This window comes from Rhynchophorus ferrugineus, unplaced genomic scaffold (assembly GCF_030347505.1).
Source record: "Rhynchophorus ferrugineus isolate W39M unplaced genomic scaffold, kcgeb_rfMv2 rfM4, whole genome shotgun sequence".
Classification (NCBI taxonomy): domain Eukaryota; kingdom Metazoa; phylum Arthropoda; class Insecta; order Coleoptera; family Curculionidae; genus Rhynchophorus; species Rhynchophorus ferrugineus.
This window is the reverse complement of record NW_027472583.1, coordinates 60832031-60855819: the sequence shown is the minus strand read 5'-3', so window position 1 is coordinate 60855819 and position 23789 is coordinate 60832031. Positions and strand designations below refer to the sequence as shown.

The window sequence follows — 23789 nt, the reverse complement described above, 5'->3', positions numbered from 1 at the left end:
CATCATTGTATCCACTAAAAACAACTGTATGGTGTGGTATTCAGGCTGGAGATATCATTGGTCTCTATTGTTTTTGAAAATGGCCAAGGTGTTGCGGTTACTGTTACTGCTGAAAGGTACCAAGACATGATTCGAATTTTTTTTGCACCTGAAATGGAAGAATAAGGACTGGAGGACATGTGGTTTGAGTAAGACACACATAGCTCGTTCAACAGTTCAACACGAAGACTAATTTCGTGAAGTGGCGATTTAGCATAGCCAGCCAGATCTCCGCATCTAACAGCAGCAGCCTTTTTCTTATGGGGTTTTTTAAAATCAAAAGTGCCAAACCAGATGTGAATAAGCCCCAAACGATTCAACATTTTAAAGACAATATTCGTCACGAAATTGGAGAAATTCAGCCTCAGATGTTGCAGGATGTCATGAAAAATGCCTTAAAAAGAGCCGAAAGTTGCATAACAAATTGCGACAACCATTTAGCCGATATAATTTTTCAAAATAGTTGCGGGACTTTTGCCCCACGTTGTATTTCAAAAAGGAAATATTTCAAAATAGACCATCCTTGGCGAGATGCTAATAAAAAGAGTGCAACAAAAAAGAAAACAAAAGTTCATTATAAAAGGTAAAAGTTATAATAACATGTTATTCGGTACCAAATTGGCGTGACTAACTGCACCGTCAAATTTTCATCATAGTACATAAAAGCACTTAATATTACACGGAACAATTTATTTAAACTGTGACTAAAAACAAGTAATTTACAAACTTATTTCAATCGAGTTAACTTCTTAAATATAATACAATACAACGAAAATGTACTTTGAACAGAACACCTATTGGCTGAATCAATAAATATCCTTTTCCCATGGAGAACATTCAATCATTTCACGATTTCCTACATATTTAAACAACAAATCTCCTGGCAAAACACCCCCCATATTTGCCTTAAAAAATCCATCTCATCTATTTGAAGAGGGGGGCAGGACCGGCCCCGCCGATTCGATTTACATATACACCCTCCCCTTCCTGTGCGCCCCGTGATTCCCGAAACAAATGCACCGCGATCGTAGACGATGGAATGGAACAAACGAATATCGACGCCTACTATGCGGTCGGAATTTTTTTTCTAAATTGCTATATGTACGTTTCATCATTCAGTGGAACATTTTGTCTTTTGTTACTTTGACTTTCTTTTTGTTCTGGGTCGTTTAATATAAGGTCATTCATTTGTAACAAATGTTGATGAATATATATGTACTTTTAGCAATGAAACATAATGTTTACCACTAGGAAACTGTGACAGATGTAGATATCGTCATAAATATGTTAAATATGTTTTCTGTTGGAAAACACTGATGCTGATAAAAATAAGAGAAGCTGAATTATGAAAATTTGAATTATTTGGGCATGGGTAAACTAGTAAATCCACCGAATAAAAATCCTGAAAAGTCGACATAAATAAAATCCTTTATATACATGTATCTAGTTCAACAATCTAATGAAAATAGAATGAAGGAGTTATCCTTTATGAAATCTTCATTTGACACTCAGTGACCTAATTTTCAGACAATAAATCGAGTAGATATGAGGATTTTTGTCGATTAAAGAAGCAATTAATGCGTTCTTAAAAGTACAGATGATCTTGAGCAACAAACCAAAAATATAACTGAACAAATTCGGTCAGCTGTAAAGGATGGTACCCCAATAGCAAGAGAGAAATCGGAATATGAAGTACTTTACCCCCTCGAAATTAGAGAAATGATAAAAGAAAGGCGAAAAGCTAGAAGAGTATGGCACAGAACCAGAAATGCAGACAAAACTACTTTTAATAGAATTAGTAATCAGACGAATCAAAAGATCAAAGAATATAAACAGAATTGCTTTCAAAAGTATGTAAGTGAATTAAGCCCAGAAGCAGACAAAGATTATTCGCTATGGAAAGCTACTCGAAGATTTAAAAGACCAATTATTCGAGTACCGCCATTTAAAAATGATCGAAATGAATGGGTTCGACGCGACAATGAAAAAGCTGAATTGTTCGCACAATACTTAGCTAACATATTTCGACCTAATGATATAGAATCTACCATGGATACATCTCCTGTTTATCAACCCGATGTAGATCTAAATTTAATTTCTCCACTGGAAGTTGCCGCTGAAATTTCACCTGGATTATTGAAAGAACTGCCATCATGTTGACACAATGCCAATCAAGCTATTTGAGAAACTGATATTTAAATGTGTTAAGCATTTGGTAATAATACCAGATTTCCAGTTTGGTTTTCGCAATCACCATTTAACAATCGATCAAGTGCACAGAGTAACTGCGGCTATTGAAAGAGCGTTTGAGGAAAAGAAATACTGCCCTGCAATATTCCTGGATGTCTCACAAGCTTTTGAACGGGTATGGCATTCGGGATTAATCTGTAAGATGAGCAAATTGTTACCGCGTAACTATTGTCAATTGCTGGAGTCATATTTATTCGGAAGAAAATTTAGAGTATCGCACGAAATGGCGTTCTCGACATTTAAAACTATTTCGGCTGGAGTTCTACAAGGTAGCGTCTTAGGACCTCTCCTTTATCTGATCTACACTGCTGACACTCCAACAACAAAAGAAACACTTCTTGGAACCTTTGCTGACGACACAATTATTATGGCAAAAGATATACCTCTGCCTAGGGCAATAGAAAAAGTGTAAGTGGCAGTCAACAAAATCTACAAATGGACGAGAGATTGGAAAATTCAACTTAATAGCTCCAAATCTGTCCACGTTAATTTTGCATTAAGGCGAAATAATAAAAACTTACTGATATCACTCAATGGATGCCCGATTCCTCAAGCAGAATCAGCTAAATACCTTGGAATCCATCTTGACGGTAGATTAAATTGGAAACATCACGTTAGACAAAAAACAAAACACATTAGAACCAAAATAAAACAACTATACTGGTTAGTCGGAAGATACTCTCAACTTGATCTAAAATCAAAGAGGTTGATCTATAATACAATTATAAAGCCAATTTAGAACTATGGGGTGCAAATATGGGGTTACATAGTCATGCAACGCTGTCAAAACAAGGTTCTTCGATTGATTACCAATGCCTGTCGCTACGTAATCAACGAATAATTGCACGATGACCTGGAAATCAAATGAAAATCAAATTTGCGAGGTTATCCAAGATTTCGCCTTGAAATAAGAAAGCAGATTACTGAATCATACTAACGTGGAAGCAATACAACTGCTGGACAGCGCGCAGGATGTCAGGAGATTGAAGCGAACAAAACCATACGAACTTATATAAAGTGTATACATTTAGAGTAAACTATAGCTATAAGTTAATGATTAATAAATAATTATAATTTTAGAATTGAGGAATACATATTGATGTATTTTCTCGTACTCGTCTTGCTTGTTAATTAATCCAAGTACATAGGAAAAGTAGTAATAAATTAATTGTAAATTAAGATTGTACTAAGCGTATCTAATAACGATATTCACTACAATGTTAATCATATACAGTGATCTTTACCTGTGTCTCTGTTAGCATAAGATTGGTAGCAACTTCAAATCGTTTCGGTCTTGACAGGTATTTGTTTTGCCTGAATTGTTTTTCCAGTTCGAGTAGTTGTTGAGACGTGAAGGCCGTCCTGGGACGTCGTGTCTTTCCCAGCAGGGCGTGTCCCGCTGGTCCACAACCTAAAACAAAATACATCTAATTAGTAATATGTTGAAACTGATAAATTGAATAAAATTGTAATGAAATTTAAATCAGAATATTGTAAAAAATACAATTCTTTCATCTAAGTACTGGAAAGATAACATCCTTATTAAAAGAATACATTGTTGTGGTAAAACTTGGTAAAACGAGGCTATAATTTGGTTTAATGGAGACAATATCGGGGTATTCATCTGGTCCTCTTATTTATATCAACATTGCATATTCCAAGATGATGCAAATGCTCCCATATATATAGCCAAACAAGTTCAGTCTTGGTTTGTGGAGTATCAGCAATCTCCAAATGTCTTCCTTGGTCATTACAATCGCCATTATTGAACCGTTATAGGAGAGTGGTGTTTTAGAGCAGTTAATGAGGTGTAGATGTCTATTTCCAGTATCATTGAAGTAACTGGCAGATGTTTAGGTATAAGAATATGCCAAAAGTTGATTGGAAACTATTCAGACATTAATGAAAAATTGTAGTTGTTTTAAAAGTATATGGTGGCTCAACAGTACAAGACTACGTCACGAAACGTAAACTAAACAGCTCAGACATAAAGAAAGTGTATAAATATTTGGCTTATAAAGAAAGATGAAGGGATTATTAGCCATTTTTAAGATGACTTTTGTCATCAATAGTTGTATATCTGATGCAAAATCCATCTTGAGTCAGACGGAGTTGGACACAAAGCAATTATTAAAAATAATGTACAATTTAGAAGATATTATTTGGTGACAAAAATGTCATTTATATCATTCCACTTTTGTTATGGCCTTCTTTGTTTTCCCAGCGATTGTTCTTATCAAAACAAATTGCTTGTTGATTCATATAGAAATAGTCTGAAAAAATAGTTAAGGTATGCCGAAAATTTTGTTTGAATTGCATATTTTCCTCAAATTATGATAAAAAAATGTTTTGTTTATACTCTTCAACACTGAATACAGAAACTCTGCAATATCTTTAAGAATTATGGTTAGAAACACAGACATTAAGTTCATAATCTATAAAACGTTGCTGATTACATATTCGCCAGAATACTGTCAAATTCCTACAGTAATAATTAATACGTAGTAATTAAGTAAAATTTGAAGTCAGTCAGCGCTGTTCAACTATGGGATTGCGCAAAGAAATCCTATATCAATATAATTTAAACTTATCAAAACAAAGCTCTTCAGATCACTTTTAACGGTTCACGATATATTGGAAATGGGGACATACACAAAGATCTAGGGGCATCAACAATCAACGAAGATATTAAACTTCTTTAACATCGCTCTTCTGTCCCTAGCATTTATGAGACTTGATTAGCCTCTCCATTCCATTTTTTTAAGTATAATTTTGCGGATTTAAATAATTCATGTTGGCTTGGTAGCGCAGTGGTAAAGGCGATAGGACGGTCCTCCTACTGTTGGGATAGCCGCGGGTTCGAATCCTGCTGGGGCATGGTCGTAAATTTATGTTTGTCATTGTTTAAAATTTGTGAATGTTCTAGGTAAGAGTGTAAAATCCGACAAGGAAAATGATCCCAGTCACGCCAGCAACCAGGCTGGGTAAGACCGGATGTCTTCTGGGATGATTTCTAAAGTTAGTCACTCGCTAGTCGGTAGGTTTAATGCTGAGGACCGTGGTTTGGAGCCCACGTTAAACTTTAGGCCCAGTCCAGATAAACCAATAGTTGGTAAAAGGAGACTTTGAAATATATATATATATATATATATATAAAATAATTCATGATGACTTTTCTAGATCTTTTTATTATATTATTGCTATTTGCGACACATTACATTTTAATTTTATTAGATTGCCAACATTAATTTCATTTATAGTAAGTTTTTTTTTTCGCTAGAGATAATGAAAATCTAAACTGATATTTTAAATACGTAATATCTTGATATATGTATGGCACTAACAAGACGAAAAGAACATGTACTTATTATTTCTTGGACAACTGCATTTTGCATGTGTGCTATAGTTTTGTCCTCATTTTTACGGGTGCTACAATTTTCTGTCTGTAATATTTATATCAATAACTCATTAATACTTATTGCGCTGCCTTAGCTGACAGAGTGACACAGAATGGTTCTCTTACTGTTGCGATAGTGGCGGGATCGATTTCCTAATTTATGTGTATAATTATTTATAGATGTGAGTGTCCATAAGGTATAAGTGCAAAATCCGACAAGAAAAACTATTCCAGCCATGACAGTAACCATGACAGTAAGGAATTCTTACATTTCCATCCTATTTCATGGATGAGAAAAAACATTCCAACAGGGCAGTGAAAAGTCCAAGTGATATTGCGTGAACATGAAAACGTTGAAGCACTACACCTACACTAATTCGACAACAGTTAACCCAAGGTTAAGGAAACAAAACCTTTGTTAAAAAAGGTATAGTAAAGCTATGTATGAAACTTGTATGAAAATGGTAACATATTTTAACCGTATGTGGATTGCACCAGGTGAAGTACATTCTTCAAATGCTAATGAAATTTGGGTTTGAAAGGTTGGTCTACTAGATAGCTGCAATATGTCATCCAGGCACATTTAAAACTAATAGAAGATATATAAACAATTAATTCAATCAACATTTCTTCAAGAATAAAAGCTTACTATTATAAATAATGATGTGTGTGAATAATTTGTGATGATTTTTGTTATCTATGGATGCAAATTTCATAAAAAAACATCTTAAGTAGTAAGGATTCGGCGACAAAGAAATAATTAATTATAATAATGATAACGCACGATTTAAAATATATTATTGGTTGACAATAGTATCATTTATATGATTTCATTTTTGTTACGGTCCTCTTTGTCTTCTCAAGCGGTCATTATCGACAAATTGCTCGGGTGTGACGGGTGATTAACTCTCCGTCTCCCCATCCGCGTCCCAGTCGTTCACTTGGCCGCCGATCGTACCCCGCGCAGCCCCGCTTCCGCCCGCCGGCCTTCGCCCTCTCCCCCCCGCGTCAATTAGCAAAACAACCCTGCGGTCGTCCTTTCTTCTTTCCTTCGCTCGGCCGTCTACGAATTAGAGCGTCGTTAAACGTATTACGATATTAAATTATCATGACAATGGGGACGCAATCAGAGGGTGCAAACAAGAGGGCGGCGGGGGTCGACCCCGGCACCGGCCGGAGGGGTGGTTGATAAATATACGGTAAACACGCGGCCCCCTATTTTGGCCACAGGTTTTATACGCGCAATATGTCGCCGGATTTTTGCCGGCCGGCATTTGTCAGGTCTATGAATAAATCGACGGCCGATTGATTAAAGCCATATCGATGAGAGATCAGTGTCGGTTTTGCGGTGCGATAATGAACCTCCGTTATTGCTATACGAGCTATTTTTTCTTTAAGTCAAAACGACTGAAAAAATACATATTAAATAGGTTCGCAAATAAATTTTCTAAGAGCTCCTTAGGTTTTGTGACGTAATCTTTATATTTTTGGGTGTTTTGGATAGGAAAGTGACTTCCTCTAAGATGACATGTTTCTTAATGATGTTAAACGAATTATTACATTAAAATAAAAGAGAATAAGCCAACAAAAAGTTCAAGCAGGTGTACCACAAATAAGTGTATAGTAAAGGAAATCAATTATTTACCTACTCTATAATGTGATATATCAGAAATGGAAAATATCGCAATGTTTACTTTAATTAACACAAATCTGGAAAATGAAGATTAACGGAAGCGAATCCGTGTAAGTTCAGTCATGTATAATTAGACAGCACAACCACCAATAACAATAAATGATACAGTTATTCCGTAGAGCAACAACGCTAAGTATCTCGGAATGAACATTGATGCCAAATTTCGCTGGAAGGAACGTTTAAAAAACGAAAGGAACGAATTGGATATCGAATATAATAAGTTATCAGTACATCATTAACTGCTATTATATAAACCAATATAGAAATCTATATGGACATACGGAAATACGAAAAGTTATATTTTTATTATTATTTAATCATTACATTGTTACTAGTCGTTTCCGACTAACTTACAAATTGTCTTTATAATAACACTAGCGATCCGCCCCGGCTTCGCACGGGTGCAATGCTGATACTAAATTAAATACACTACAGAAAAAATATGAACGTTGTATATAAAAACATAGCGGCCCGCTCCGACTTTGCACGGGCATAAAATATATATGCCTATGTCACTCAATGAAAACATGATTAAAATCGATCCAGTATTTTTGGTTCATTCATTACTGCCCTTGGCCTGCACGCATTAAATTTGGAGTAAAACAATTCCTCTTCCCCTATACTTACTATGAAGATTTCCTGCTATCTTTGGAATATCTAAATTCATACAATTTTTATTACATTAAACATTTTTAAACGCAAATTTTAAATTTGTAATATCTCCGAAAATATTTGTTTAATTTACATGCTGTAAGGAACCATATTGATCTATATTAATTGAACACTGTATTTAAGGTACTTAATTCGATAAGGATTAATACCGTATTGCTTAAAATAGCTTCGTAAGTAATCCATTTTCTCACGTAAAAAGTAAACAATAAAAATGGTTAATGTGGGTTATCTCTAAAAGATAAACATATACCATCGCGGACTTTTTTGTAGACCTTTTTATGGTGTACAATACTGTAGTACATTAATTTGATCTAACTCGTAGGGTTAGGCAGCGTTTTTGCTAATTGCTAAATAAGCCTAAAAAAATAGGTTAATTTACGACATCACGTTAGAAACCTCTAAAATTAGCAATGTTGCCTTAGTATATTATGCATGTATTATACATATAAACCTTCCTCTTGAATCACTCTATCTATTGAAAAAAACCGCATCAAGATCCGTAGTTTTAAAGATTTAAGCGCACATAGGGATATAGGGACAGAAAAGGCGACTTTGTTTTATACTATGTAGTGATAAATCTAGGTATACAACTAGGAGGACCCATCACCCCTGTCTCAGTCTCTGGTGAAATAATGTTTATACATGTCAATGCTGTATTGTTTATTATATGCACCTCAGTCCACAACACTACACAAGATCAGATGGTTTGATTCTTTTGAGTCTGTGTCCTGTTCTGGTGGTATCCAAAAGTTGCAATATTTTAATATTTGTATGAGAATGAAGTATTTCCTCATGCCCCTTTGCAATTCTCTTGATTTCTTGACTGACTGTGGGTATCTGAAGGTCTCGATGTAGGTAGTCAGTCATGTGGGTGCGCCCACAACACTTCTCAGGACTTTGTTCTGAAAAATGTGTATTTTGTTTATGTTACTCTTTTGTCTATGCCCATATAGGTTTCTGTATTTGCTTATATAATAGCAATTTATTATGTACTGATAATTGTGATTTTCTTCCAACTAGCCAATACATTTCCAATTCTAGTTCTTTTTTTTCTTCTTTATATGTTCCTTCCGGAGAAGTTTTGCATCGAGATTCATTCCGATTCATTTTCATGCAATAAGTCTTGCAATTCCTCTTCTTGTTTTCGACCTACCATCCGTTCTTTGCCTTAAACGTTGAAATAATCACATTTGAGTTACCTAACTCACGTTTTTACGTGCTCTTATGATCAGACTGTGCTCTCCGTAAGTCTCTATCAGCAGACGACGACTTTCAGCAGCTTTTTTTATGAAACAAGAAAACTCATGCAAATGCACTTTTTCAGTTACAAAACTCGACAATTACTTACTTAATTCATTAAAACCATTTTAATTTGTGGACTAATAATTGTAATAACATGAATTTTTGTTAATACTGTGCAAATAAAGATCTAGCTCTTTTCTTCTGTTGAAACGAGAGAGAAGTGATGAATGTGCATTTTTTCAGTTACAAAAGCAACATTAATTTTTGTTAATTCTGTGCAAAGAGTGATAGAGATCTAGCAACAGTGGTGCCACCTGTATGTCAGATTAGATAATTATGTAATGATACATTGTATGATATTTACTGAAATTAAAACGTTGATATCTTTTATATCTTATATCTTGTTTAATATTCTAATATACAAAAATAAACAGCTTGTTTTCTTTTCAGTACTATTCGTATTTGTTTTTTAATCTAATCAACTGGTATTTATTAGACCTAGGCGACTTATCGAACATATCGAAGCCCCATAATCATAAACGACTTCAATAGGATTGTCGACGCTGGTAAAAAACACACAGAAGCCGGATATTTATCGACAATATATGCCGACAATAACAATAAAGAAGAAGAAGAAGAAGAAAATCAAGTGACTGTATCCTATAGGGCAATTTTCACGTGTAATTGTTCAAATTTTATTCCTAACTCTTGCCATAAAACTAATCCGGAATCTGTGCCGATCTCCCCCCACATCTAAATAGCCTGTGACGACAAGCTAAACTACAGGCCTACTATATGGCATGCACGGCCAGAATATAGTCTAAGCGTACGTTTTTAAATGTTAGTAGTTTGAATGTAAATACGTTTTTTTTTCTACGTCAAATTTATTAACGCAGGTTTAGAAGGTAATACAGATGATAAACTGTAAAATATGAAATTATTATGAGAGATTATTGTAAACAACAATTAGGCAAAATAAAAATATTTTTTACTATTTTTTTATTTTATTTTAAGTACTACCAACAAATTAGAATAGTTTTTTTGTAATTTAATTTTGTGTATAATGTCACAAAATTATATTATTTATGTATTGTTTAGTCTCGACATCGTGTTCAAACTAATCATTTGGTAGTAGTTAAAATGATATTGTAAATAGATGAATAGGTTTAAGTAGGTATTATGTTAAATTGTGTGTATATAGTAGAATAAAAAATACCTGTTGAATAAGTTTTTTGCTTATTTAATTTAGTTACGATTATTATGTACATATTTTATTTTAAAACGTTTTTTTTGTGTTAAAAATTTAAGTTTGATTATCTTTTACGTTCTAATGAGTTCCTTATTTATTTATTGAAATTGGTTCAATTTTTTGTTAAAAATATTTTATTTTTCTCTTTTTAGTGCTAGATTTTACTGAACAAATTACGCAGTTATTTTATGAAAGTATTACAATGGGTAGCTCATGTAAAAACACAGCCCGTATGAGGAAAAATAAAAAAAAAGGATTGAAAATAATGAAGTTTTCAGGCCCAGAGGTCCGCTACCTAGTCTAGATGATCCGACAAATGTTCCAATCAAACTATAACAAAGAACTTTGCAAAGAAAGAAAAAAGAACAAACTAGAACATACTGAGAAAAATCAGCTCAAACGATACTATCAATTGTTCTGCGTCAAGAAGTATCAGGTGTGTCGATAATTACTATCCGGTTTTTGTAAGATATTTCATTAGCCATCAGTATGGAGTGTTATTATTTGACTCATATGCTATTTTATTTTATTGACATTAATCTCAAAACGGTTCAAGTTATGTTCCACCAAAATCTCACAGACTTGTAGATTTATTATTTTTTGAAAACATGTATTCATGACATTTATTACTTTCCAAAAATCTTACTTCATTAAAAGAAAAATACTGTTCAAAGTAATTGTTTGCAATGGTTTCGACAATTTCAAATGCGGTGATTTTAACGTTTAAAACAATGAACGTCCTGGTACTCTGAAAACGTTTGATGGTGCGGAATTGCAGGTGTTATTGCATGAAGGTCCCGCACAATCTCAAAAACAATTTGAAAAATTAAATCTGAGCCGAGCCCTTATTTGTGAACGATTACAAACAGAGGGAAAGATACAGAAGAATGGAAAGATGGTTGCTATATGAATTGAATAACAGGCAATTACAAAAACGAAAAATCGTCAGGGAAATTTTGCGTCAAATGTATAAAAGGCAGTAATTTCTATATCTAATAGTAACATAATAACGCGCCATCTTATACAGCAAAACAAGTCAAAGAAGTGTTGAAATCACTTGTGGTAAGGTATATCACCTGCAGTATTCTCCAGAACTGGCTCCACCCGACCGCACCGATCATCTTTTAGTATCGATGGGTCAGGCGCTTGCAGAGGAGCGTTTCTCCGATTTCAAAGAATTTAGAAAGGAGGAAATGTTCTTTGGAATGGGATCATTAAATTGCCTGAGAGATGGGCAAAGTGTATAGAATCTGTAGGAATGTTCGTCTGGTCGGTCGGTCAGAATGTGTGGCTGTCGATGCGATTGTTTACCGGAACACTCACTACTATTTTGTGGAAGGAATTCGCACGAGAACTGAAAACACTGGTTGAATAAATACTTGTTTATTTCGATAATAACTTGATACATGTGGTCGACGAGAGAATGGACAGGATATTAGGTTAGGTAAAGGAAGTACGGTTGCGCTGCGGAAGTGGTACTGTTACAATGGGATAGAGAAAAGAAAAAGAGAGCGAGACGTCGTCGTGGTGGTCTTTTATAGCCGGGAACCACATGGTACCAATCCACCAGCGTTGCCAACCTTTGACTTTGTTGTAGGTGAATGCGTGATGGCCTAAAGGGTTGTAGAGGTCGCTACATCACTCCCCTCCTAGTGAATCTGCCGTGGAACGTACCTCTATGTGGTGCAGGTTCCGGAGTGCACCCGTAATCAGGCAATGAATCCCCTAGGGTTTGCTTATGAGATGGGAATCCCAACCTGAGCGAGGAGTTTTACGGGATCAGCTGCCATCGAAGTTGTAGCAGGACGTCGTTCGTCTTGGGGCGTTCCGATTTGTTTGAGGGTACCTATAAGTGTGGTGCCTTAAATGTCTCGTTTCATGATGCAAGGGTCTTCATGTGTTGATGTTATGCATGGTGGGCTTCTGTGGTTTTCGCTAGGCTAGTCTCGTGGGATAACGTCGACCATGTGATGTTGATGGGTTCCATTTGTCGTGCATCTGTGCACCTGTCGAGTGTCTTATGTTGAGCTGGTTTACATGTTAGGCACTTCGATCACGTCGGGGTCACCATATGACACCATATAATGAAGGTACATCCCGGATAAACGTCTCGGGGTTGCCAGATAATCGTTATCGTTTCATAATTCACGCTGCTGGCACCCCGCCCGTGTTCAACATCTGGGATTATATTTCTGGGTATTTTGTAGACAGTTATTCCTCGATGCAAAAATTCGACATGCCTCCAGGTCGCCACAAATCAAATACTTTAGCAAAAAAATCGGTAAGGACATATCGAGGCATCTAGTGACTATATGAGAATCCCTCGTATGTGGAGATATGCTCATTTTACGTCAGCGCGAGGCGAAGGAATCGAACCGACGGCCTCGAGGACGGTAAATCAGGCTGCGCGAACGTTTTAAAACCCTCCCGTGATTCGGGAATACGCGATCGTCTGATAAATGGGGCCGGGAGGGGTCGCGAGATGCGTATAAATTGCCGGCATTAGAGCGGGAGCAAAACGATCCGGGATGAATCGGAAATATAATATTAAATTTTTGGGTCGGGAGCCGGTCGGGCGGCCTGCTACCGCGCCTCCGGGCCGGAATACCTCCACATTTTTTATCGCATTTTAACAGCATTGACTTTTGCAGCATTGAACTGGGTTTCTTTATAGTGAAATGAAATTTAAAAAATATGATCCATTATTATGTGGTTCATTATTTAATTTATTGGAGGTATAAACATATGAAAAAATATAAATGTCGGTAGGAGCTTTTGTAGATGTATGTAATAATTAGCGTTGAGAACTATCGACTGAAAACAGTCGAAACAGTCGAGAGTCAGAAAACCAGCGACTGAAAATAGTAATTACTATTTTCAGTCAAATGCACGGTTCGACAGCTTTATTCAATTTGTGATGTCAGTTTTCCTGTATAAATAAGCCAGATGGAGATGTACATATTCCTCCACGTACTATCCTTAAAATAGAAAAGAAAAAAAATACTGAATACTATTAACATGCAATTAATATTTGAATGTTAATGTGGATCTGTAAAAAGGAATAAAATTTTTCTACGGAATGGAATAATACCCCACAAATGGTTTATAAAAACAATCGCACATTAACTACTAGAGCTTTTTAAATATAGTAAATGCTTTCTCAAAGGTAATCTTTTTACCCTATTACATAAAAAATTTTGAAAAACATCGTTCCAAAATGCTGCTATATCAATATACAATATATGCAATATTCAAAGTCTGTTCAAAGCTTTTTTAGTAATGCGTAATGGATGTTTGTGACGTCAAAACGTCGCAATGTTACCGCACCAACTCTAAGTTTTTGTTCAGTTGGGTTTTGAATCAAATTGAACAAAATGCTATCAAATATAATTTGTTTTCATATTATAGCACACCTAAAAAATACAGTTAATTATACAGCCACAATAGTTTATAGGTTAGAGTTATAACCTCTTATGCTCTGCTTTCAACACACCGGAAGGGTTTGACAGGCTCATTCATTTACATGTTTAAACTAATCAGGCAGCACTGTGTCTTTTTTCAACTAGAATAAAATGAGAAGGAAAAATATTGTCTGAAACTGAACGGAATTTATGAATTGCGGCAGGTAATACTTTAAATATCTTGATGACTTTCGTACAAAAAAACTTTGAATCACTACATAGTATAAAACAAAGTCGTCTTTTCTGTCCCTATATCCCTATGGGCGCTTAAATCTTTAAAACTACGCAACGGATTTTGATGCGGTTTTTTTCAATAGATAGAGTGATTCAAGAGGAAGGTTTATATGTATAATACATGCATAATATACTAAGGCAACATTGCTAATTTTAGAGGTTTCTAACGTGATGTCGTAAATTAACCTATTTTTTAGGCTTATTTAGCAATTAGCAAAAACGCTGCCTAACCCTACGAGTTAGATCAAATTAATGTACTACAGTATTGTACACCATAAAAAGGTCTACAAAAAAGTCCGCGATGGTATATGTTTATCTTTTAGGGATAACCCACATTAACCATTTTTATTGTTTACTTTTTACGTGAGAAAATGGCTTATTTACGAAGCTATTTTAAGCAATACGGCATTAATCCTTATCGAATTAAGTACCTTAAATACAGTGTGCAATTAATATAGATCAATATGGTTCCTTACAGCATGTAAATTAAACAAATATTTTCGGAGATATTACAAATTTAAAATTTGCGTTTAAAAATGTGTAATGTAATGAAAATTGTATGAATTTAGATATTCCAAAGATAGCAGGAAATCTTCATAGTAAGTATAGGGGAAGAGGAATTGTTTTACTCCAAATTTAATGCGTGCAGGCCAAGGGCAGTAATGAATGAACCAAAAATACTGGATCGATTTTAATCATGTTTTCATTGAGTGACATAGGCATATATATTTTATGCCCGTGCAAAGTCGGAGCGGGCCGCTATGTTTTTATATACAACGTTCATATTTTTTCTGTAGTGTATTTAATTTAGTATCAGCATTGCACCCGTGCGAAGCCGGGGCGGGTCGCTAGTAAGTTATATTTTGTATTTGCATTTTCCACAATACGTATTAACCCAATTCTGTCAAATTTTGTCATTTTTTTCGGTCTGTTCTAACGAAGCTGAAGTTGAAATTTATCAACTTATTTTGGTTCGTGTTACGGCCAATAAAAAGTTTCGCCCATATTTCCGTGACGCGAGAACGATCGGGATTCCTCCCGGAAAACCATTTCGCGTCCGAACCACGAAAAGGCAAACATATGGCCGTTATTAGTTTAAAGTTGGACGTGTGTGTAGTCCGCGCCCGACTCCCCTCATCCACCCCCGCCCCTCCGAACAGCACTTAATCCCTTTCGTGGATGTGACGACACGACGCTAACTTCATTTCGATAATTGCGCTCACGCAGTCATAAAAACCGACCGGGCGACCTTCCTCCCCTCTTCCCCCGCCCCCGGCCGGCCGTGGTTAATTGCCCGAAAAACTATTCGCTAATTGATTGGCTGTTTATCTGATTTTATGCTCCCTTCTTCCCGACGTATTTTATCGTTTTTTCACCGTTGGGGGACGCGGACGGCGGACGGGACCGTTACGAGTTGTCGCGTTCGTTCGTTTTGATTTAATAAACGATACTTTTAGTTTTATTGTCGGTTGATTTATACGCAGAGAACAGTTGTTGGTATTAGAATGTGCATTGGAAGTTGTTTCGACCGATATCTCCTTCGTAATGTTATGATATATTTGTTGATTTATTGTTTCTCTTCTTATATGATTGGTTATTATACCAGTGTTGTTGTTGGCTTTATGATTTTTTTCACTGATATTATTACTCAGATAATTATCATAACAATAAAGGTTGTACTTTAAAATATTCCAAATTTGTTGACTGAAAATAACTGAAATTGGATGCGCGCCAAAGTAATCCTCTGTTTTCATGAAACTTATATTGCAGAAATAATTGAATGCTACCCTTGCTTGAATTACAACTTCAATTACACTCGTTATGGGTTTTAGACGAAAATCGTGTTGTATCACCTCATTTGAGACATAGTACAGAGTATCAACAATGCCACGCAACACTTTCTTTTGGAATCGTAGAGTGACTGGCTACGTTAGAATTACTAGCATCCTCACAGAACCTCACAGTTGGATTACATATGATCAAATAAGCCTAATTATTGATTTGTACAGCAATACTTTGTTATTTAAAGATAACTCACCTTTTGAAAGAGTTGTTTCTTTGGTTAATAAAATATTAACAATGAAATAATAAGTGTTAAGTGGACAATTACTACTAACATCAACAAATTCGGCTATTTTTTAGTATTAATTTCATCGCAGACAAATATAAAATCACTGTCAAATATTTATTGTCATTAAGCAGGTATTTATTTATTTTTACTTACAATAAAATATGATAAAACTCAAATAGTTTTTTACACAAATGTTTTGTTCTGATGTGAAATATAAGTAGTCGTGTTATTTTCGGAAATCCATTGACAGTTGAGTGGGTTTTCGTTGTTTTGACGTCTGGATGTCATTCATGAGGCAAACGACGTTTATTAGTCTTACAGATAAATAGAGATACAACTTTATAGAGAATTTTAGTGAAATGTTACTTTTAACTTTTTACTTGTTTTAATCGCTATGCTAAGAGCCGCGACGGGATCTGATTGGTTCATTTCATTTCTACGATGCGTTTATTCTTCATTTATTTTGGACGTCATTTTCATTACGCCTGACGCAAGGAATAATGCGTTTAGATTTTTCTTTACCTTAACCTCATATCCTGTCCATTTTCCCGTCGACATAGACATGTATCATTCAATGTTAAAATAAACAAGTATTTCTTCAACCAGTGTTTTTAGTTCTCGTGCAAATTACTTTCAAAAATAGTAGTGAGTATTCAGACAAACAATCTCATCGACAGCCACACATTTCGACCAACCGACCGACCTGACGAACATTCCTAGAATTTTGGACCCTAACGTGATCAAAGTGCCTAACAGGTAAGCCAGCCAACATAAGCCACTTGACAGGTATTTGACACGTGCATAGAACGACAGTACGAGGAATGGAACCCATCAACATTACATGGTCGAGGTTATCCCACGTGACTAGCCTGTTGGACGAAAACCACAGAAGCCCATCATGCATAACATCAACACATGAACACCCTTGCATCATGAAACTGGACAGTAAGGCACCACAGTTATAGGTACCCTCAAACAAATCGGAACACCCCAAGACGAACGACGTCGCGCTACAACTTCGATGACAGCTGATCCCGTAAAACTCCTCGATCAGGTTGGGTCCCCATCTCATAAGCAGTCTTTGGGCGATTATTTGTGTGATTGCGGGTGCATTCAGGAACCTGCACCACATAGAGGTATGTTCCACGGCAGCTACACTAGAAGAGGAGTGATGTAGCGACCGCTACGACCCCTTAGGCCACCACGCATTCACCTACAGCAAGTTCAAAGGTTGGTAACGCCGGTGGATTGGTACCATGTGGTTTCCGGCTATAAAAGACCATCACGACGACGTCTCGTTCTCTTTTTCTTTTCTATATCCCATTATAACAGTACCACTTCCACAGCGCAACCGTACGTCCTTTACCTAACCTCATATCCTGTCCATTCTCCCGTCGACATAGACATGCATCATTCAATGTTAAAATAAAAAAGTATTTCTTCAACCAGTGTTTTTAGTTCTCGTGCAAATTCCTTCCAAAAATAGAAGTGAGTCTTCAGACCTGACGAACATTCCTACACCAGAATACATAAAGAAAACATGAGGTGGCAGTTACAAAACTGACTAATAGTTTTATGAGAAAAGAAGAGAGCCAGAAAGAGAGGATTGATAGATATTTGAGTAAATATATATGTGATAATCCAAAAGCATTTGGGAGTAATGTTTCGGACAATCTTTTGGGGATATCAGCAGAATTTTTGAAGAAAATGTGTAACAATCATTGTCATTCATCATTTCTAGATAAAATATTTTCCGAAGCTATGTATTGCGATACGATAGAATATGATAACCAGAAGGTAATTTTCGTAATATATTGCGCTTTCCCTTGTTAAACTTACAGACGTATCTTTGGCGGGACTATTATATGTATGGAACGTATTTACATCAAATTATTTAGGAGATGTATTCATGGGAGTGTTATTTTATAAAACAAGAAGAAATTAACTTTAAAGAAGAATGTAAAAACGTTGAAAATCTGTTAAGAATAAATTGTTATAATAGAAAATCATAGCGTAAAAATAGATAAAAAGCAGGGCAGATTAGAGATCAAAGAGATTGGTCTATTAGATAATTACAAAACTTATCTGGAATTATGTGGTTGTAATAAAACATCAAACAAATTAGTAATTCAACGCTGCTAAAATAAAGTTCTTCAATTAATTACCTTCCAGTCACAGCATCAATAAACCTACAAACCCACCTGGAGCAAATACAATTATGGTTGAAGACATGGCGCATTAAAGCCAATGAATCAAAATCGACGCATATAACGTTTACCCTGCGTAGAAGAACATGTCCACCAGTAAATATCAATCATCGTCAACTCCCCCAAGCAGAGCATGTTAAATATCTTGGTATGCATTTAGATTGACGCCTAACCTGGAAGAAGCACATACTCTCTAAACGGAAACAACTAGGACTAAAATTATATCAAATGTATTGGCTCATTGGGCGCAAATCCAAGTTAACATTAGATAACAAGGTATTGCTGTATGAGTCTATACTCAAGCCCATTTGGACATATGGAATTCAACTATGGGGTACCGCTAGCAAATCTAATATATCCATCATTCAACGGTTCCAAAATAAGGTGTTGCGTGCCATTGTTGATGCTCCGTACTATATTTGAAATAAAGTGATACAACGCGATATTCCTCTAGAACCTATAACGAGTGTAATCCAACGTGTTTGTGTGAAGTACTTCGAAAGAGTGTCAGCGCATCCCAATGTACTCGCTAATCAGCTAAATATGCGACGTGATAGTGAAGTGCGTAGACTAAAACGTTTAACACCACCTGATCTGATTACTGGACATATGTAGAGATTAGAATAAGCATTAGAATAAGACTAATTAATTAAGATAATATTTTATACAGAAGATTGCTTAATGAAGTGATTTTCTACATGCCATGTATATATAATATAAACAGAAGAAATACTTATTGCCAATAGGGCAGATTGTGGACTCACGAAGAGTAATAAAAAAAAATAATTACCTATGCATATCGATACGTAACCAACGAAGAACTGCACTATAACCTCGAAATTAAATGTATCAACGAAGTTACCCAAGATTTCCCATTACAACATTAAGTAATATTACTGGATCACAACAACGTGGACGAAACATAAGTATTGGACAACAAGTAGAAAATCAGAAGATTTAAGCGAACTAAATAACATGAACTCATATAGTGTAACTCATTTCACCACGTCTAAACTTAGCATTCCAATCTTTAATGGTTGATTTTCCTGGGGCAGTGTCCGGAAACTCGGCATCAAGCCAAGTTTTTGCTTCAACTGTATTTTTTCCTCTCAAAAAGCAATATTTTATCAACACGCGAAATTCCTTTTTATCCATTTTTTTCACAATAACAAAAGTTGCTTCACTCAAAATGCTATCATTCACAAACTAATGATCCGATAGCTGTCAAATTTATACACGCATCTTTTGACGGTTAGGGCTAACCAAAAACATATGGATTTAATTCTAGTAGCGCCATCTATGTGTCAGGCCGGGGACTTTTCAATTGACCTGTTCATTTGACCATTCTGCATTAGTCGTGCTTCTGAATAGATGTACCAAATACAATTAAAATATAAATTAAAATTGTAGTGAACATATCTAATGTAATATGTTAAAAATTAATAGGGAAAGAAAGGGGAACATATCCATAATTCAATACAAATCAATTCAGACCTGTAAGAAGACAAATTACAATTTTGAAAATGGCTTTGAAAAAAACTTACTGTAAATAATTTTTAAGTTATTCTTGCTATTAGTTATACTAATATATCACACATATATAATATGTAGTATATTACCGTTTCCTAAACTGCCAATTCCTCATGCTATATTTCTGCTCAGCCAGCAAATTCGTCGAATAAACAAACTGTAACTTGTGACAGATCGTCAGGGCACATGTGGCGCCCAATGCGGCTTCACGGGGTGGCGGCGTCGGGGGTCTAGCGAGCGAGGGTTAGGAATTAGCTGGTAGAAAATCCCGCTAACCGCATCGGTTGAGCCGCAGGGGTCATGGGGAACGCGGGGTATAAACGGCAATGGGTTTGAATATAAAAACGTACAATCAAAATTGAAAAATCAACATTAATTATTGTATTAGTTTCATTATTCTGGGTCCCCCGATTGAAGTTATTAATACAAAAGTATGAATCATGTTGATTATTTAGTTATATATTAATTTATTTAAATAGAACTTGACTGATGATGAAGCTATGTCTTACTCATGTAGATACTTTTACTGTGGATAAAAATAGGTAAGTCATATTTAGTAGATGAATTATATGTTGCATACTATATACATGGATAGACAAAATAATGAGTTACCATGCAATCCTTGTTGCATGTTAGCAACACTGCTTTCATGTAAATAATGTGACTCATATATATGTCCAGTTTAAAATATTAATTCTTGTAGGTTATATTTCAGTGTATTATATGCTTTGCTTTACAACGGTTAGAATAAACAATCGTTGAAATGTGTAAACTCTCTGTTGTTTAACATTACACAAATTTACACAAAACATGTTAAAATATTATAGGCAAAATCCAAAGTTAATGCCAGAATTGCAGCTGGTTTAAGAGACAATGATGGCTCTCAACAAAAATTGGCTTAACGATAAATAATTATTGGGTATATATTAGGTGTTCCTTATTATATTGTCAATCCTCTGTAGGTTGTTATAAACACCAAATAATATCACATTGTCTCGATAATGTCTGTCCGGTGCTTTTAGAAAATAATTTTAATTAAGTAGTTATTTACCACGTTATATAACGTTATTTTCAACAGTGGGTTTCTTTCTTGAAAAATATCCCTTTAGGAGCAGCGCTAACTAGACGTCACTCAAATTATATGTTCATATAATATAGATTTAATTTCTGTTGTTTGTGATTTTATATTATTTTATACGTGTTAAAAATTCTGCAGAAACTTGAAAATGTTAATGACAAGGAAGATAAAGAAAATGAGTGCTCAAAGGGAAGATACATGTTAGTAAAATGTTTCATTCAACGTAGGAAGTAAACATGTAAATTAATGTGTAAAATTATACTTCACTTGTTAGTTTAAGGCTACAAGACCTAAGATAATAAAATGAAATTTAAGAGCATATCCAAAGATACTTCCGAAATTGATCGTTGTGCTATTTTTGCATCTTTATTTAAACTTTACGTAGACGACACGGCAATATTAGCATCACATGACGATTCAGTTACAGCATCAATGAACCTACAAACCCACTTGGAGCAAATACTACTGTGGTCGAAGACATGGTGCATAAAAGCCAATGAAACAAAATCCACGCATATAACGTTGACCCTGCGTAGAAGAACATGTCCACCAGTGAATATCAATCATCGTCAACTCCTCCAAGCAGAGCATGTTAAATATCTTGGTATGCATTTAGATCCACATCTAATCTGGAAGAAGCACAACACTCGCTAAACTAAAATAACTTGGACTTAAATTATAGCAAATATATTGGCTCATTGGGTGTAAATCCAAGTTATCATTAGATAACAAAGTATTGCCATATCAGTCTATACTCAAGCCTATTTGGTGATATAGAATCCAACTATGGGGTTCGACTAGCAATTCGAATATATCCATCATTCAACGGTTCCAAAATAAAGTGCTGCGTGCTATTGTTGATGCTCCGTATTTCAAATGAAGTGATATAACACGATATTCCTCTAGAACAGGGCAGTTTGTGGAATCAGTAAGGGTAGCAAAAAAAACTTAATTAGAACAATGAGTCTCCATTTGATGTTAATACTAAAAAACTTTTAATAAATATTAGTTAATGCAAGACATTAACTTTAAAAGATTTCTGGTTTCTGATATGATCTTCAAAGAACTAATATTCAATAAGATATAAGATACGATAACAGTCTTATATTTATTAATATAATTATATGATAAATTTAGGTATATAAGAACAATAGTTTATGAATGAATAAATAACTTTAATTTCGTTTACAGATGTAATATTTTGATATAATATAATTGTCTGTACCTTATATTATAAATCAAAGGTAAATTGAAAGTCCCCGGCATGACATATAGATGGCGCTAGTAAAATTAAACCCATATGCTCTTTAGTTAGCCCTAAATCTCAAAAGATACGCGAATAAATTTGACAGCTGTCGGATCATTACTTTGTGAATTATAACATTTTGAGTGAAGCAACTGTTGTTATTGTGATAAAAAATGGATAAAAAGGAATTTCGCGTGTTGATAAAATATTTATTTTTGAAGGGAAAAAATACAGTTGAAACGAAAACTTGGATTGATGCCGAGGTGAGAGATTAGACGTGGTGAAATGAGCACCGAAGACGGCGAACGCAGTGGACGTCCAAAAAAGGTTGCTACCGACGAAAACATTTAAAAAATCCACAAAATCATTTTGAATGATCGTACATTTAAATTGAACGAAATAGCATACACTCTAAAGATATCAACTGAACGTGTACATCATATCATTCACGAATATTTCGGTATGAGGAAGTTCTCTGCAAAGTAGGTGCCGCGCGAGATCACTTTTGCTCAAAAATAACGACGAGTTGATGATTCTGAGCAGTGTTTGAAGATGATGAGGCATAAATAAACCCGAGTTTTTGCATCGATGTGACAATGGATGAAACATGGCTCTATCATTTTACTCCAAAGTCCAATCGACAGTTATCCGAGTGGACTGCACACGATGAACCCGCTCCAAAGCGTGGAAAAACGTAACAGTCTAACTAATAATCTAACATAACAATTTTCATTAACTATCTTGAAATGGAAGGACCTTCAGTAGCGACTATCACATAGTAGATCGCCGAAAACGGCCGCATTTGAAGAAAAAGAAAGTGCTGCTTCACCAAGACAATGCATCGTGTCACAAGTCAGTGAAAATGATGACAAAAATCTGTGAATTGCTTTCTAATTCAGCGTATTCTCCAGATCTGGCTCCCAGCAAGTCGAATGAAGAGGTGATCGCCGAAACTGAAGCCTATTTTGAAGCAAAGGACAAGCAGTATAAGCAGTATATATACCCGTGAAGGGAATTTTGTTGTTTATGTGGAATAAAAATAACTAATTTTGTCAAAATAAATGTGTTTTACTATGTTAGGCTAGGGACTTTTCATTTGACCTGTTAATTATAAACCATGTTCTACTAAGTGAGGACAATATCTAAAAAAAATTACTGTCGAGCAATAAATACCCCTTAGAATTACCAATATATCGAAAGAAGTAAGTTAAAAACTCTTTGTTAATCGTCAGCCAAACATCGAGACTAAAACAATTCTGATAAGCCACCATTCGGATGTATCTAGATATAAAATTAAAATATTTGTATTCATTCAATGAATTTGTTCCCTCATCGAAGGAGACACAAAGAGTGGATGGTTACATCACTTAATGCGATTAGCGCCCGTAATTTTTCGCGTTCGAAATGATGGGGTGGCAAA

The 23789-nt window shown here is 35.2% G+C and overlaps 1 protein-coding gene across 1 annotated transcript in view; it reads right to left on the bottom strand.

The window, feature by feature from the left end:
* The window catches only part of exex (motor neuron and pancreas homeobox extra-extra), a 69376-nt gene that overhangs the window by 4665 nt on the left and 40922 nt on the right, over nt 1–23789 (bottom strand). The window contains exon 2 of the mRNA XM_076401702.1: nt 3534–3700. Coding sequence (XP_076257817.1) covers nt 3534–3700 — 167 coding nt within the window. The remainder of the gene's footprint in view (nt 1–3533; nt 3701–23789) is intronic.